The sequence below is a fragment of the Malus domestica genome, chromosome 16 (assembly GCF_042453785.1).
Source record: "Malus domestica chromosome 16, GDT2T_hap1".
Taxonomy (NCBI): Eukaryota; Viridiplantae; Streptophyta; class Magnoliopsida; order Rosales; family Rosaceae; genus Malus; species Malus domestica.
In genome coordinates this window covers 612,337-628,281 of record NC_091676.1, presented here as the reverse complement: position 1 = coordinate 628,281, position 15,945 = coordinate 612,337, and the positions used below count along the sequence as shown (strand labels likewise).

Genomic DNA, 15,945 nt, shown 5'->3' with positions numbered 1-15,945 from the left:
AATTCGTTTAAAAGTAAAAGTTAAGTGTGCTTGAAGAAGAAACCATAATATGCACGGAAAAATGTAGGGTGGAGAACCTAGTCATCAAAAATAGGAATTTGGTTTATGGTGCTTCTTAAGCTGAAAATTTCAACTTTTTATTTTGAGTATGGAGCTACCTCTTGTTACGGAGAATAATCCTTTTTAATCTGCCCTCGATCCCTATATAATAAGTCATACACAAACACATAAATCAAGCACACATTCACATACACACAAATAAAAATGGAGCATTCAATGCGCCTTGTTTCTGCTGCCTTCGTTCTTGTCCTGCTTTTGGCCACTACCGGTAATTATATCTCTTTTTATTAATTAATTTCTTATGGTGTTTTGAATAAAACATCTTATTCAACAACAAATAAAAAAAATGATCTTTATACTTGATGAAATTGGATTTGATAGAGATGGGGCCAATGGGTGTTGAGGCAAAGTCCAAATCAAGCAAGGAAGTTGAGAAAAGAACCTGTGAGGCTGCGAGCGGCAAGTTCAAGGGGATGTGCTTTTCGTCTAACAACTGTGCAAACACCTGCGCAAGAGAGAAATTCGATGGAGGCAAATGCAAGGGCTTCCGCCGTAGATGCATGTGCACCAAAAAGTGCTAATTGATTTGTTAAAAGAAATGTAAACTGCATATGGATCATACTTGTGTAATGAGATCAATTGATATGATCCTGTATTCACTTTTGCTAATAAATTGAATGATCATGCATGGATCATTATTCTTATGTCTTGTGCAGTGTTTTCACAATACCTTACATATTTTTAATCACCTATTATCTCCTATCCTTTTCTCTGGGGTTGTTATTAATATTCCAGACATCACCACAAACTCCTCTTTCGATTATTGACTTTTAATCAAGGAAGAGTGCAAGATAATTATTGTGGAATGCTAATAGCGAAACTTAATTTTCTCTGTTTTGACAAGGAATTGTTGAAAAAGAAATCCACTAAGTGTGAATTCAACACATTACTTTAGTTTGTATCACAAAGATTGTTAAGTCACATTGTCGGTGTCAGATGGAACTTTTTGTTCAAACCTTCGGTTGTATTAAGTTCTTTCGACTCTTCAACCAATAATAATATGTAGGACAAGGGGAGATTGATGCGCCAGAAAATATTATGAAAAGGGTTCGGAGTTGCTTAAGCATCTTTTAAGGAAAGACTTAATATTTTTATAGGAAAACTAATGAAAAATGACTTGAAAGACTTCATAATTAGTGTAAAAATGTGGTTTTTCGTTAAAGTGAACCGGGAGTTTTTCGTTAAAGTTCCCTATTTTTATTTTTATTTTAGAAGAAATAGTTCTTTAAGATAATATTTTCTTTCTTATTTTAAATGACGAAAAATGGTGACCTTAAGCCAATAAGACATCTGATTTGCGAGGGTCGGAGGGACGAGAAAGTTTATCGTACACAATCTTATCCTTGCTTTGCAAAGAGACTACTTCCACGACTCGAACCCTTGACCTTTCAATCATATTTTAAAAGACTATTCCACATATTTTTTTAAAACACTTTCATATTTTCTCCCACTTCTGTATGCTATTGCTATAGTATGCATTTTTAAGAAATTATATTTATTTATAATATCATTCCAAGTTTCTAACCCTAAGTTTGAAATCTTAACTGTTATAAGCTTGTTAAAAAGGTGTTATGTATATGTAACCAAAAAAGTGGAATGGAATTTGTAGATGGAAATTAAATCATATATACAGCACTCGCATTAACCTTTTTATATAGGTCTTTATTTTTTTGGTGTACCTTTCATTAATGGGGACCAAGAAAGAAAGAATGAAATTGATCAAGGGGAAGTGTACTATATTATGGTTTTGTTAGAAAGGTCATATGTACATGAAAAATGTAGTGTTATTCACACACGTCCCTTTTTATCTATTTTACATATTTATTAATTTTTGTCTATTAATCTTTCTTCATGACATTCGATCCGAAAACTAAAAATTGAGAGAAAAATGTAAGAGGTCAAAATGTGTGAATAACACCACCCAAATACAAAAATGTACGTAGGTTACAGTAACCTAAATTATGAAGCTGAAAGTTAGTTCACAAAAATAGGAAGTTGGTTTGTGGTGCCTCTTTAAGTTGGAATTTTTCAACTGCTTATTTTGGCTATGGAGCTAAGCTTCGTTTTCGGAGATGGATCTTCTTTCCCTATATAAGCCATGCATGGTTATAGTTCTTTGCATTAGCAAAATTTGCTCTTTATTTCATACACAAGCACACACTCACATATACACGTGCGCACATATCAAAGATGGAGCCCTCAATGCGTTTTGTTTCAGCTGCTTTCGTTCTCATCTTGCTTTTGGTCACTACTGGTATGAAAGAAGCAATTGTGCTAATACACGCTTTTGCCTTTTATTTTAAATATGTACAATTTTTTATTGAAAATGAAGTACTTCCATTTTCACGACTCAAAATATTTTATAAATTTTTCTATCAAACATAATTAGAAGCGTATTTTATTGTCCGAATGTACTTTTAGCCTTCCATAAACAATCTCGAACTTATCTCCTTTCTTATTTAATATGATCTTAAACTAAAGATTGATGTCGTTTTAATGAGTTTGAATTTGACAGGGATGGGGCCAATGGCCGCTGAGGGAAGGAGTGGCATGACTAGCAAGGGAGCAGCTGAGAAAAAGAAGTGCGATTCTCATCCGAGTAGCAAGTTCAAGGGAGTGTGCTTCTTCACAAACAACTGCGTAGACACCTGCAAATTAGAGGGCTCCAGTGGAGGACAATGCCGTGGCTTCCGCCGTAGATGCATATGCACCAAACAATGCTAATTTCTTGTATAATATTTTTTAATCTGTGTGGAAGAAATGAGCCTGTGGGCTGTGCTTGTGTAATGAGAGAGATTTATTGAACCCTCTATAAATTGGGTTCGCTTATGCTAATTGATTAAATCAACCTGTTCCGACATGGTTTCATTCTTTATTGCTCCTCTTGTTTCTTGACATTCTTCTGTTGTGCTTATAGATGTTTTTGTTCTTTTTAGATACACAAAACTAAGTGGGTTCGATAATATAATGAGTTATGCGCGTCTACATATCGGGGAATTCGAAAATAAGAGAAAAAATGAACGTGTATGAGATCAAGTGGCCCCTAATGAATCTAAATCATGGGTTTTCATGTATTGAATTACAAATTGTCATGTAAAACTCACATATTTCTTTATTTTGTGTATTGGTAAACACTTAAGAAATCATGAATTAGAATATGCGGGTGAAAAGTTATATGAAATTTCGAAAATGTTGCACTACACCTTTGGAGCTAGTTGTGTAAGCATAAAATTAAATTGGGATGCTAGTAAAAAAACAGATTCCTTTTCAATTTCAAAAAGGCGAGTAACCTTCTCATTTAAACGTTCTCCATCTATCTTTTTTTTTTTTAATGATTCTGCAAGGTTTCTTGATAATTGAAAGTTCAAAATTGTCTATTTCTAGGTCACCAATTAATCTAGTTATCTAATTTTTCTCCAATATCAGTCTCTTTCTCCCATGCCCTATGATCCAAGAAAATTATGATCACCTACTGTTCGATTATAATCCGGAAGTGGAGAAGAAAGTAAACCAACAAAAGAATTTCTTCTTTTTGTTACGTGGGCCATACAAACAAAAAATTAAAAGGCCCTAATTACACCAAGGAAAATGAAGTTCGCTTGAAGCCCATTAAGAGAACACGTCGCGCGTGCTAGGGAAAAAAAAAAAAAAACCGCGGGCGGGAATTACATAAAAAACAAAAAGAGAGCGAGAGAAAAAAAAAGGAGCCGGAATCTCAATTGAGGCGCCGCCGCCGATTGTGTTGTGTTAGGTTAGGGATGAATCGGGAATTTGGGGGAGGGAGGCCGCCAACGGGCACTCCATCTCTGGCTTGGTCCTCCGTCGTCGTTGTGGCTTCTCTTCTCGCAGGGGCCTCCGTCGTCCACAATCTCTACAAGCCTAATCTAGTATGACCTATTTCCTCTTTCCTCTTTCACTTTCTCATTCTCTGTCACTCTCTCACACACGAAACCAATGATATATGCCTTTAGTATATGTTCTTAATTTGACTCTGAATATTTGCACGCAAGGTGTTCGACGAAATGATTCACTCACCTCGCTGTGCGTTTTGTACAGACGCTGCCTCCTGTGGACGAAATGTTTGAGACGAAACCAATGATATATGCCTTTAATATATGTTCTTAATTTCATACTCACCGTTATTTTATCCTCTATTCTTGATGTAACAAGTAACAACCCGTCTCAAAATTTCACGGTTTTTATAATTCGAAGTATGAATTTACGAAAATGTCATATGAGGCGAAATCATAGACTTTTGTTGACATGTTAATATTAGTTGATGTATTTTGGAGAATTGTGATATTATTTGTATTCTGAACATTATTTTACACTTGAAACTACTTATACGTTGGGTTAATGAATGAGCATTCCAGTTAAACATTTTCTACATATTATTTAACTAAGGAGATTACCATGACCATTGCCAAATTGGCAGGAAAGAAGTTTACTTATATACATTGCCTCTTAAAATAATGGTATAGTAAGCAAAAGTATACACTTTCATGTATTTTAACTTTTTAGTATAACAATACTATTTTTTTTGAAATATCACCTTAATTGAATCCTAGTTTTTCTCCAATTGGAACACCAAAGAAGAAGCTATATAACATATTTGGATTTAAGGAAAAAGGCTTATTATGGATGATAAAATGTGCCCTTAAGAAAAAGAGAGGTGCAAGTGTGAGATATCATATGAAATCGTAGGATATTACACAACAGGTAGGATCATAGATGGAGTGCAAATGCTCAGCCTGCCACGCCCTCTTGATCTCGTAAAGTGAATCTGATCCTCTCAATCAAAAGAAACAAAGAAGTTGAACAATTTGAGAAAAAGGAACAGACAGGCCAGTGTACTTGGAGCAAGTGCATGCCTAATTGCATCTAATGTGAGCTAGCAGATGCACATGAAGTAACCTGCGAATTCAGAGCAACCTGTAGGCATAGCTTTCTATTTATCTTAAATTTATGGTGCACTATGAACGGCCTAAATGTTAATTACCTACATTTAAATACTAAAAATAAATACATTGATGAATCGCTCATCTCAATTTGCGGTTGTCGAATTAAATAAATTAAAGAATATCAAATGACATAAATTAACAAAGAGCGTGGATAACACATCCTAAGTATAAATAATTGGTAAGGGGTGGTTGGTGGATAACCCTCTTCTTCAAGTTGTTGGGTTTTTTACTCGCTACCTTCCAAAAATCCTTTCCTTTCTCCTTCTTCCATCCCTTTTTTATGAGTCTATAGTATGCATGGTGTTATTTCATATTAATTTTTAGGTACTTTAAAAGCAGCAAAGAGAAAGAGAGATGATGATGGGAAAAAAATTGAATTGTATGAGTTTGTATGCTGTACAACTTTTGTGTGGCACATAAACTGAAGGGCCTGTTTATGAATTGAAAGATCAATAACTTGATTTTGCTGCATGCATGACCCAACTGCATTGATGCCCTACCAAACCCTTTTAGTTTTAGCACCAAGACAATCTTGAAAGAAAAAATGCCTCACGTTCTTGTGTGGTTTGAACCTGACTAATTACATGTGTTTGAGATGATGTAATTTTAGATTCAATTGAAATGCAATATTATATTCAAATTCAAGAATTCACTCATTAAACCAGTGGAAGCTTGCTTGGTTCCCAACCCACTTCACTAGCCAAACAGAAAATATCCATGGATAGCTGTTAAATTTCCCATGTGTCATGACTATCTTTTTAATTGGACTTAAATTGTACATCCATTTTTTGTTTAAGAATTGAGTTGAGTTGATGGGTCTCTATGTAGAAATGACCACACATGGAGCAAGCCCTCTCATAGTAGTTACTAGTAATACTAGTCTAGGGTTGATCTATGTCAACAAGTCCAAGACTGAACGTGTTAGGTTCTCTCTCTCTCTAAGAAAGCAGAAGCACCAGTACCAGCTACCATCTCTCACCTTTGATCGAATCATCACTCAATCACCTCTCTCTCTCTCTCGCGACTGTATATATGTACAATGTACTACAAGGACAAGGAGAGGTACAGGGCATTGAGCAATCAACCAACGGATGCTTTTAAATCTGCACTGTAGTTGTCATTTGATATCCATTCTCATGGCCTTCAAATCCTGCTCATTTGTTGGCGTTTTTAATGCTTTGACAGCTATGTATACAGCGAACTCTTGAATTTGAGGATGAAGTGGCGGAAGACTGAAGGAGTTAGATAGCCAAGTTTAATCAGGCCTATGGAATATGATACCAGGACAAGGATGTGCCGGCATGAGTCCTTTCGTGCCATATTTTTACTCTTACAACTATCAGTAGTTGCTATTGCATTAGTTGATTTGTATGGAAACAGATTTGGTCTTGAGCTTATCGTTTGGTAATTGTCCGAACCAAAGTTGGACAACATTTATTTGACTGCATTTATTTGGTTAACTTTTGCAATTCGGTTTTGTTTTAAGTTTTGTACAGTTTGTGGTTTATTCGGTTAAATGTTATCGTAATTTTAGTACTTAGCAGATCGGTGTTTGTCTTGCCATGTGCATGTTTCAGTATGCAGTTTGCATATCATGTGCATGTATTGAGCATTTAGTGTGCAGGACATGTGTATCCTTTGAGCATGCAATGTGCATGAGCAGTTATATATATATTTTTTAATGATTATTAAATACAACTCACTAAACATTGCGCATTTACCGGATTGGGATTGCAATCAAGGTGGCTTGAAAAGTTACAGAAGATAATTAAAGCAATTATACGGTAAATATTTCGGCAAACCAACATCGAAAACTAAGTGAAATTCCTTTATAATTAATAAGCATTGCTTGATTATACGGTAGGCTAGGGCAATGTGCCCATTCTTTGGGCTCGAGTTGAAGTAGAACAGTAGTGAATTCCTACAAATATCGAATGCAGTAAGAACTACATCAAATAAAAATGCAATCTCACCACCAACACTTAAGGGTGTATCTCTTTTTTTTCTGCCTCAATTTGTTAAATTTGAAACCAAATATGCCATTAGAAACTGAGTTGTTATATGCTTAGGTTGAGTTTATATGTATGTGTCTGTTTCTTACTGCATTCAATATTTGTAGGAATTTGCTACTGTTCTACTTCAACTCGAGCCCAAAGCATGGGCACATTGCCCTAGCCTAACGTATAAACAAGCAATGGTTATTAATTATAAAGGGATTTCGCTATAGTTTTCGATATTGGTTTGCCGAAATATTCTCTCTCAGTGCTAAAGAGAGAATGTCGAGAGAGAACGAGAGTTTTAGAAGAGAGTTCTGCAAATCATGAGGGAAGAAGTTGAGTGGCTAGAGGGAGAAGAGAGAACCGGTTTTGAAAAAAAACAAAACTGATGCTGATGTGTGTGAGTTGATGGGACACAACAAGGGGTTTTCAAATGATAAGGAATGTCTGCCATGTGTTGTCCTTTCATGTTCTCCTATTTTGTGCGAAGACACGTTAATATTTTATATTTTTATTGTTTTTTGTCTTATTATTTCATTAAAAAATTAATATAAAATATTGACGTGACTTAACCGTGACCGCACAAAATAGGAGGGCATGGAAGGACACCACACCTAAGAGGGCAGACAATCCGTTTTCAAAACCTAACAAAATAAAATATTTTTTTTCTTCCCACTTGCATCGGTTAGTACATGCAGGTAATAACTCCGCGAAAAGGCAGATTTCAGTTTTCCAAAAACAACCATGCAGTGGTGCACACACAAGAAAATTAGGCTTTATCTCAGCTAAATTTACACTATTTTGAAAATAACTTAATCATTATAATTTCGAATTAAATTCGTTTGCTTCGTAAAAATGAGTACCATCATGTAAATAATTTATTAATTTTATTGATCAGAAGAAGATAGGCAAAAATAGTAATGGCAGATTGATGTAAGCCATAACACACAAGCACATGGGACTACCTTGACTCAGATGTCCTGCTTAATTTTTTATCAGTGGTCATTCATGATTCACCGGTGGAGATATTTGGTCAGCTAACTCCCTTGTTGGAGATATTATGATTCTGCCTACACCCATCCTGGGGTTCCCATCCCTCCTCCCCCTATACAATTTTCCGACAAGCTGAAATAATGAGTTTTTTTTTTTTGTAGCCATTGAAAAAGGCCAAGGATTGTCTGCTCTTCCTTTTTTTCATGTCTTTCTGTTTGTTTGTGTGGTCATGGTTAAGTTATGTCAACATTTTATATTACTATTTATTTTTGTCTTATTATTTTTATAAAAAAAATAATATAAAATATTAACTTGACTTAACCGTGACAACACAAAATAAGAAAGCATGAAATGACATGGAAAATGTAAGGCAGACAATCCTTATCCATTGAAAAATGCCTTCAGACTCTCACTGATACAAGAAAGGAACTTTTGTTTTACCCAAAAAAAAAAATTTGTAGCCATTGAAAAATGCTTACGGACTCTCACTGATAAAAGAAAAGAAACGTTTGTTTTACCCAAAAAAAAAAGGAAAACTAATGAAAAGGGCTTGAAAACTTTGAGTTTTAATGATAAGGACAAAATAAAGGGTAAAGTGAATAGTACCAGGATTGACTTTTTAGTGTAAAAATGTGATTTTTCGTTAAAGTGAATAGTACCGGAAGTTTTTCGTTAAAGTTCTCAAAAAAAAAAAGGAAGGAAAGTTTGCACAAGCATAGGTATGCATGTATAAATGTCTCGATCTTTTGCGTGCTTAAGTGTGCAAACTTTCATTTTTTTTTTTTTTTGGTAAAACAAACGTTCCTTTCTTTTATCAGTGGGAGTCTGTAGGCATTTTTCAATGGTTACTAAAAAAAAAAAAATCTTTATTTCAACTTGTCGGAAAATTGTATAGGGAGAGGAGAGATAGGAATCCCAGGATAGGGTAGGCAGAATCATAATATCTCCAACAAGGGAGATAGCTGACCAAATATCTCCACCGGTGAATCATGAATGACCACTGATAAAAAATTAAACAGGACATCTGAGTCATGGTAGTCCATGTGCTTGGTGTTCTGAAGTTCTGGCTTACATCAATCTCCCATTCGTATTTTTTGCCTTAATCTTCTTCTAATCAATAAGAGTAATAAATTATTTACATAAATGATACTTACGTGACCATAAACAAAACTTAATCCAAAATTATAACGATCAAGTTATTTTCGAATTAATTTAAATTTACCTGAGATAAATTTTCTTGTGCAGCGTGCTGGTTGTTTTTGGGACACTGAAATCTGCCTTTTGCGGAGTTATTACCTGCATGTACTAACCGATGCAAGTGGGAAGGAAATTTTTTTTTTATTTTGTTGGGTTTTGAAAACCCCTTGTTGTGTCCCATCAACTCACACAGACACCACCATCATTTTTGTTTTTTTTTTAAAAACCGGTTCTCTCTTCTCTCTTTACCCACCCAACTTCTTCCCTCATGATTTGCGGAACTCTCTTCTAAAACTCTCTTTGTCTCTCGACACTCTCTCTTTAGCACTGACGGAGAACCCTCACTCTCACCACAAATCCAACACCAAAACCATATATATCTAGAATCCTTGGGACCTGGGGAACTCAGGTGTAACCTTGCATGCATTATTAGAACACCTCTGTGTGTTCTGCCATTGAAGCCGAGAGCTTCAAATCTCTGAAACTCGAACTCAGGTGAGGCTCACTGCCCTATTCTGTTTTGTTGAGTGGTTTTCAGTCCAAATGGAAGGTACTAATCTGTGCATGCACTCTATTCTTGTTTTCCAGAAATTGACGGGTGTGTTCGAAGGAAATCCGTCGAATCCGAAGTGGATTCGATTCCCCCCGCCCCCAATTGTACCTAAATATGTTTTAGGTAAGTCCCTGAGTTTCTTAGATTGTATTTTCTAAGATTTTGGAAGTTAAATTCATTGAGTTGGGGACTATTTATTCATGCATGCTGTGTTCTTCGAATCTCCAGTTTTCGGCAAGCTTCTCCGACGGAACTCCGACGAGTTCCTCATCTGAGGTAATGTCCTAAAACCCTTATATGTTAGTTTCGAGTTGAGATTCGAAGGTTTTAACCCTGGGAAACTCCCTAGCTCCGGCAAGAAAATTTGGCGAGTCTTGTCGAATCCGAAGAGGATTTGACTCGATTTCGTCTGTGTTGATGCTCTGATGAATTACCTCAATTTCTGGTGAAGTTCTAATACAAAGTCATGTGCCTGTTCCATTGTTTGAATACCTTTGCAATGGACTTATGTGCCTACATAAATGAATTAGCATTGATTTACGGTTTGTGATTTAATATTGAGATACCTTCTTGTTGTGCCCTACATTTTTGACTCACTTTTGCTGCAGGGTACCTATTACATACTACTATGGTAATATTTTTGGGAAACCATATACTTGGTTTGCAGGGGTTACATTTTTTGAAAAGGTTTTAGAAAACTTTACTCACCCTTGTTTTTTGCCCATTCATGATTTTAGTGGCAGAGGTTTCATGACAATGAGGATTGTTGGTAAAGCTATTACGTACGAGACTTCTCTTTTCGGTATAAATATCTATACTCTTTTTTTTTATTGCAATTTATCTATGCTCTGACATCACTTATGTGATATGGGTTATATCTCCGCTCACATGCGCACTCTAATTTAGTCACTTCCAAGTCTTGGCTAGCACATCGCGATTCGGATGTCCAGGTGGACATTCCGAGTCGGGGTGTGTCATAGCCAAACTTCCCATTCCATAGTGTAAAAATATATCATTGTACTAAAAAACAGACATCGGTAATTATTTAAGCTTGCTTTTGCTTCCCAAAATATATGCCTTATTTAGGCCATAAGTTTGTGTTATTTAAGCCTTTCTAATATACTTATGGATTTTAAGCTACAAGTCTGTGTTATCAGCTCAGTCTGGGTTACAATGTAATAGGCTTAAATTAATTCATAGGAGGGCTTTTTTTCTTTCTTCCCAAATACTTGCGTGTGATTCCCCCAAGAAACCATACTACCCAATATTTATTTAAGCCTGTTATTTCAAATAATTTTCACCTTGAGGTGTATGATTTTTAGCAAATAATTGAGCTGTATGATTCTCAGAGAGGGTTTACTCCCAAGTCAATTTAATTTATAAAATTAAAAATAAGTACTATAAGATGTGAAGATGCATAAAAAATGTGGGGTGCAAGTGTTGTGGAAAATATACGGTGTATGTTGAAAATGTAGGGGTGTGATGGTATTATAGAAAAATATGTGAGGTTTATTAAGATTAAGTATATGAGATTTATTCAACAATATGTGATGATGAATGTAATAAGCCTTTTTCTTAAGGGCACATTTTTATCATCCATAATAAGTATTTTCCTTATATCCAAATATATTTTATGGCTTCTTCTTTGGTTTCCCAATTGGAGAAATTGGGATGCAAAATTGGGATGCAATTAAGGTGGTATTTCAAAAAAATTAGTATTGTTATACTAAAAAGTTAAAATGCATGAAAGTGTATTTGCATACTATACCCTTATTTTAAGAGGCAATATATAAGTAAACTTATTTACTGTCAATTTGGTAATGACCATGGTAATCTCCTTAGTTAAATAATATGTAGAAAATGATTAACTGGAATGCTCATTCATTAACTCAACGTATAAGTAGTTTCAAGTGTAAAATGATGTTCATAATACAAATAATATCACAATTCTTCAAAATATATCAACTAATATTAACAAGTGAACAATGTTGATCAAAATAGGAAGTAGAAGATCACTAGGACTAGATTAATGTATGATTTTGTACCTTGTGTAATATATTACGATATCAAATAATGTAAAGGCTTGCTACAAAAAAAAAATGTAAGGGAAAAACAGACGGCTTGGCATAGCTGCTTGTTAAATACTTAGATAATGGTATCAAATGATTCTATTTCAACATGTATTATCATATTCTTGAGCCTGTAGAGGAGCTCAGCTCGGCTTCAACCCCTTGTTTTATTGTTATTGTCCGTCTGCATGCTTGGTTTTGCTTGGCTTGCTTTCATTTCCCTATATAACTGTCCCTCAACCTCACTTTATCTCAGCTCATTTTTCTTTCACTCTCATATCTAATCACCCACACCTGTATCTCTCACACCCAGTGATCTACATAGCCAAAATTGAACTCAAAATTGTTTTTTCTAATACAAATTGGGTGGTAGAAAGTAGGGAGAGTGGTTATGCAGCTAAGGAATGATGTTGTTCCTCTATTTGTTGAGAACTTTCATGCATTTTGCACAAAAGAGAAAAGGGTGTGAGCTTTTGGTTATCCGCTTGATTATAAGGGAATGCAAGTTACAAAAATGGTTAGGGGAGGCAGTTGGGGGAGGGGACATTCATTATGGTGCAGAGCCTTGAGGGAAAACATCTATATCAAAGGGGTTTCCCATATACCATCAGTTATCCCAAAAAAAAAAAAACAGCAAATAAATATAAGCACTTCAATATCAATGATATGATACTTAAGCCAATATATGGATTATCCCAAATGTGTCATCCGTCTTCCTCACACCAAATGGTCACTGTCCATGTGCCGTGATGAATAAGATAAGTTCCCTCTCCAAGTTTTTTATTACATTCAATGACATACTTGAATATGATAATTCGTTTATTGTTATTGGTAAGGTAATCGAAGACAATGATGAAATTTTGGATGCTATAGAGTTATATGGTTCACTTCAAGGAAAAGTGAGCAAAGATATTACAATCATCTACTGAAGGGTAGTTAAGGATGGCGATAATAGAGTGGCTTCAACCTTGGCATGAGGTTTTCTGTGTTTTTTATAATTGCTTCTTTCTCTGCTTTCTTTTGGTGCTTAATTTTTTGTGTTTTTTTTTCTTTCGGTATTTTGTCTTTTCTTTCCTTTATGCCGTTGTAAAGTATGCTGTTGCTTGAATTTTATATAGTAAAATAATAAGTTAAAAATTAAGAACATCATAAAATCATTAAAATAAATTATTAACTGATCATTTTATTTCATAAAATTCAAACAACAGCATACGTTCGAACGACATAGAAAGGAAAGAAAAGAAAAACACTGAAAGAAAAAAAAAATGGAAATTAAGCACCAAAAGAAAGCAGAGAAAGTAGCAATTAAAAAAAACACATAGAAAACCTCATGTCGAGGTCTAAGCCCCTCCATTATCGCCATCCTTAACTTCCCAACAGTTGATGATTGTAATATCTTCGCTCACTTTTCCTTGAACCACAACGCTTTATAGCATCCAAAATTTCATCATTGTCTTTGATTACCTTCCCAATAACAATAAATAAATTATCATATTCAGGTATGAAATTGAATATAATAAAAAATTTAGAGCGGAACTTATCTTCTCCATTATGGCACATGGATAGTGACCATTTGGTGTGAGGAAGACGGTTGAAACCTTTGGGATAATCCATGTACTAGCTCTACTACCACCTCATTGATATTGAAGTGTTTATGTGTTTTGTTGTTTTTTTGGGATAACTGATGATAAATAAAAATCTCTTTGAAAAAGATGTTCACCCCTTTAGGTTTCGCACCAAAATGAATGTCATTTCCCTCCAATTGCCTCCCCTTGACACTTTTATAATTTTTGTTCCCTTATAATGGAGCGGATAACCAAAATCTCCCATCCCTTTCTCCCTTGTGCAAATTGCACGGAAGTTCTTAGTAAATAGAGGAACGACATCGTTCCTTAGCTGCATGACCAACCTTCATACTTTCTGCTACCCAATTTGTATTAGAAAGAATATTTTTGAGTTCATTTTTGGCTACGTAGATCACTGGGTGTGGGTGATTAGATGTGAGAGTGAAAGAAAAATGAGCTGAGGTTAAGGGACAATTATATAGGAAAATGAAAGCAAGCCAAGCATGCACATGGAAGATATTAATAAAACAAGGGGATGAAGCTTAGTTGCCTTACCAGCTCAAGAATGTGATAATACATGTTGAAATAGAATCATTTGATATCATTATCTAAGTATTTAACAAGCAGCCAAGCTTTCTGTTTTGCCTTTAAATTATTTTTATTTTTTTTGGTAGCAAGCCTTTATATTATTTGATATTGTAATATATTACACTCGGTGCAAGATCATGCATTACTTAAGTCCTAGTGATCTTTAACTTCCTCTTTTGATCAACATTGTTCACGTGTTAATATTAGTTGGTATATTTTGGAGAATTGAGATATTATTTGTATTCTAAGCATTTCAGTTAAACGTTTTCTACATATTATTTAACCAAGAAGATTGGCCATTGGTCGGAAGAAATTTACTTGTATACATTGCCTATTAAAATAATGGTGTAGTAATTAAATATACATTTTCATTTTTTTTAACTTTTTAGTATAACAATACTAATTTTTTTTAAATTCCACTTTAATTGCATCATAGTTTTTCTCCAATTGGGACACCGAAGAAGCTATATAACATATTTGGATATAAGGAAAAGACTTATTATGGATGATGATAATGGTGATGATAGTACGATTACTTGACAATCGTAGCAATCCCTAGCACGATCGCTACCGACGTCTTCCCGATCATCTGAAGCTTTTCCTTGTAATTTTACCCAAACCCTAAGTTCTACCCAGTCCTCACCGTTTTCACCACCAACTCCTTCCACTGAGACACCCGCGTTCGAACCAACTTCCTAGTATCACCGAGACCTCTTCTCCACAAGAGGAATTCTTGTCTATATTTGTTCTTTTGTGGGTTTTTTTATTTATTTTTATATATTTGTAGATTTTTTTATTGAAAATAGAATATTTCACAGCAATTTTTTTCATTGGACTAGTTCGTCGTTGCGAGATTGCATGCTCGAATCAAGCCATAGGCATAGTGGAATGCATTCTATTAAATCCGTACTCAGGTAATTTTTTTCTTTGTTTGATGGTTTGTGTAGTTTTGTATAAATTGTGAATTGTTTATTTATTCGTATAGGGTCCTATTCAAGCACGTCATCTCATGCAAAAGACATAACAAGTATTATTCTATTGATATTTCTGTTGATTCCATCGTATACAACAACAGCTTTTGAATTGAGTTGCACTAATACTTCAAATTAACAAAGCTTTTGAATTGAGTTGCACTAATACTTCAAATCATGACATCCGAAAAGATTTTGCTCCTCTTGGAGTTTTGGTCTTCTGGACATTAAGTTAGAGGACTATGAATATTAAGATTTTCAACACCTGTTTTCATTTAAGACTTGGATATATAATTCTTGCGAATCTTACTATATTCTTTTCTATCTTATTTTCTAAAATAAGAAACTATTACCGTTAGTGGACTTGTCCACTGGCAGCAGTCTAATTGACGATGATGGGAGGCATTCTCCATCTATATCTCTTATGCAAAACTTTTTGAATAACATGTTGATTGCCCAAAGGGTTAGTCCAACTCACAATTGGAATATTAGTTTACAACTAGCTATTGAACAAGCTAAATATAATGATTGGACCAGCATGGTAATCAAATTTTGCAACTTCAAGGAAGATGGTGCCTGAGATTTCCTAAGATTTATTCAAATTTTTGTGGTCTACACCCGCGACGTGGTATTTTACATGTCTTTTTTGTTGTTCAACTTTAAACTTTTAAATTTTGTTTAATATTTCTCCTTTGTTTTTTTAGTTGTCTTTGACTGGCGTTGAACTTGACGTAGCCTTAAATCAGGCTTACCCTGGGATCTTACATGTCATTTTCGAAGTCAAACAATACCTAGTGGAGTTTACGTCAACGTGGAGCTTCGAGCAAGTTATTAAATTCATGTCATATTTTTATTATTGATTATTAATTATTATTTTATATAACTTGCGGAATATAGTAAAATAAAAGTGGGTGTACTGTTTATATTGTTA

General features: G+C 34.7%; 1 protein-coding gene and 2 long non-coding RNA genes across 5 annotated transcripts; all 3 read left to right on the top strand.

Annotated features, from left to right (window-relative positions):
• The first annotated feature begins 2,219 nt into the window (after positions 1–2,219).
• LOC103403448 (defensin-like protein 1) lies at positions 2,220–2,995 on the top strand. Its single transcript, XM_008342290.3, has 2 exons — positions 2,220–2,374; positions 2,636–2,995. Exons 1-2 carry the CDS (start codon positions 2,311–2,313, stop codon positions 2,842–2,844), a joined length of 273 nt encoding a protein of 90 aa, XP_008340512.1. The 5' UTR covers positions 2,220–2,310; the 3' UTR covers positions 2,845–2,995.
• A 715-nt stretch (positions 2,996–3,710) lies between these two features.
• LOC103403447 (uncharacterized) lies at positions 3,711–4,498 on the top strand. Its single transcript, XR_524171.4, has 2 exons — positions 3,711–4,007; positions 4,131–4,498. It is a non-coding gene; the product is annotated as an uncharacterized lncRNA (long non-coding RNA).
• Positions 4,499–9,474: 4,976 nt separating this feature from the next.
• Positions 9,475–15,176, top strand: LOC103425606 (uncharacterized). Of its 3 annotated transcripts, XR_011577311.1 has the most exons (6): positions 9,558–9,763; positions 9,857–9,944; positions 10,050–10,097; positions 10,559–10,623; positions 14,883–14,957; positions 15,029–15,176. It is a non-coding gene; the product is annotated as an uncharacterized lncRNA (long non-coding RNA). The 3 variants fall into 3 exon arrangements; XR_011577310.1 differs by lacking the exons at positions 14,883–14,957; positions 15,029–15,176 and having other exon boundaries at positions 9,475–9,763; positions 10,559–10,891; XR_011577309.1 differs by lacking the exons at positions 10,559–10,623; positions 14,883–14,957; positions 15,029–15,176 and adding an exon at positions 10,171–10,366.
• Positions 15,177–15,945: the final 769 nt, after the last annotated feature.

What these genes read in the sequence shown, in the direction of transcription:
- LOC103403448 (XM_008342290.3), top strand. Translation starts at nt 2,311, where the DNA reads ATGGAGCCCTCAATGCGTTTTGTTTCAGCTGCTTTCGTTCTCATCTTG. An exon ending in CTTGCTTTTGGTCACTACTG is followed by an intron (nt 2,375 to 2,635) that starts GTATGAAAGAAG and finishes TGAATTTGACAG; the next exon opens with GGATGGGGCCAATGGCCGCT.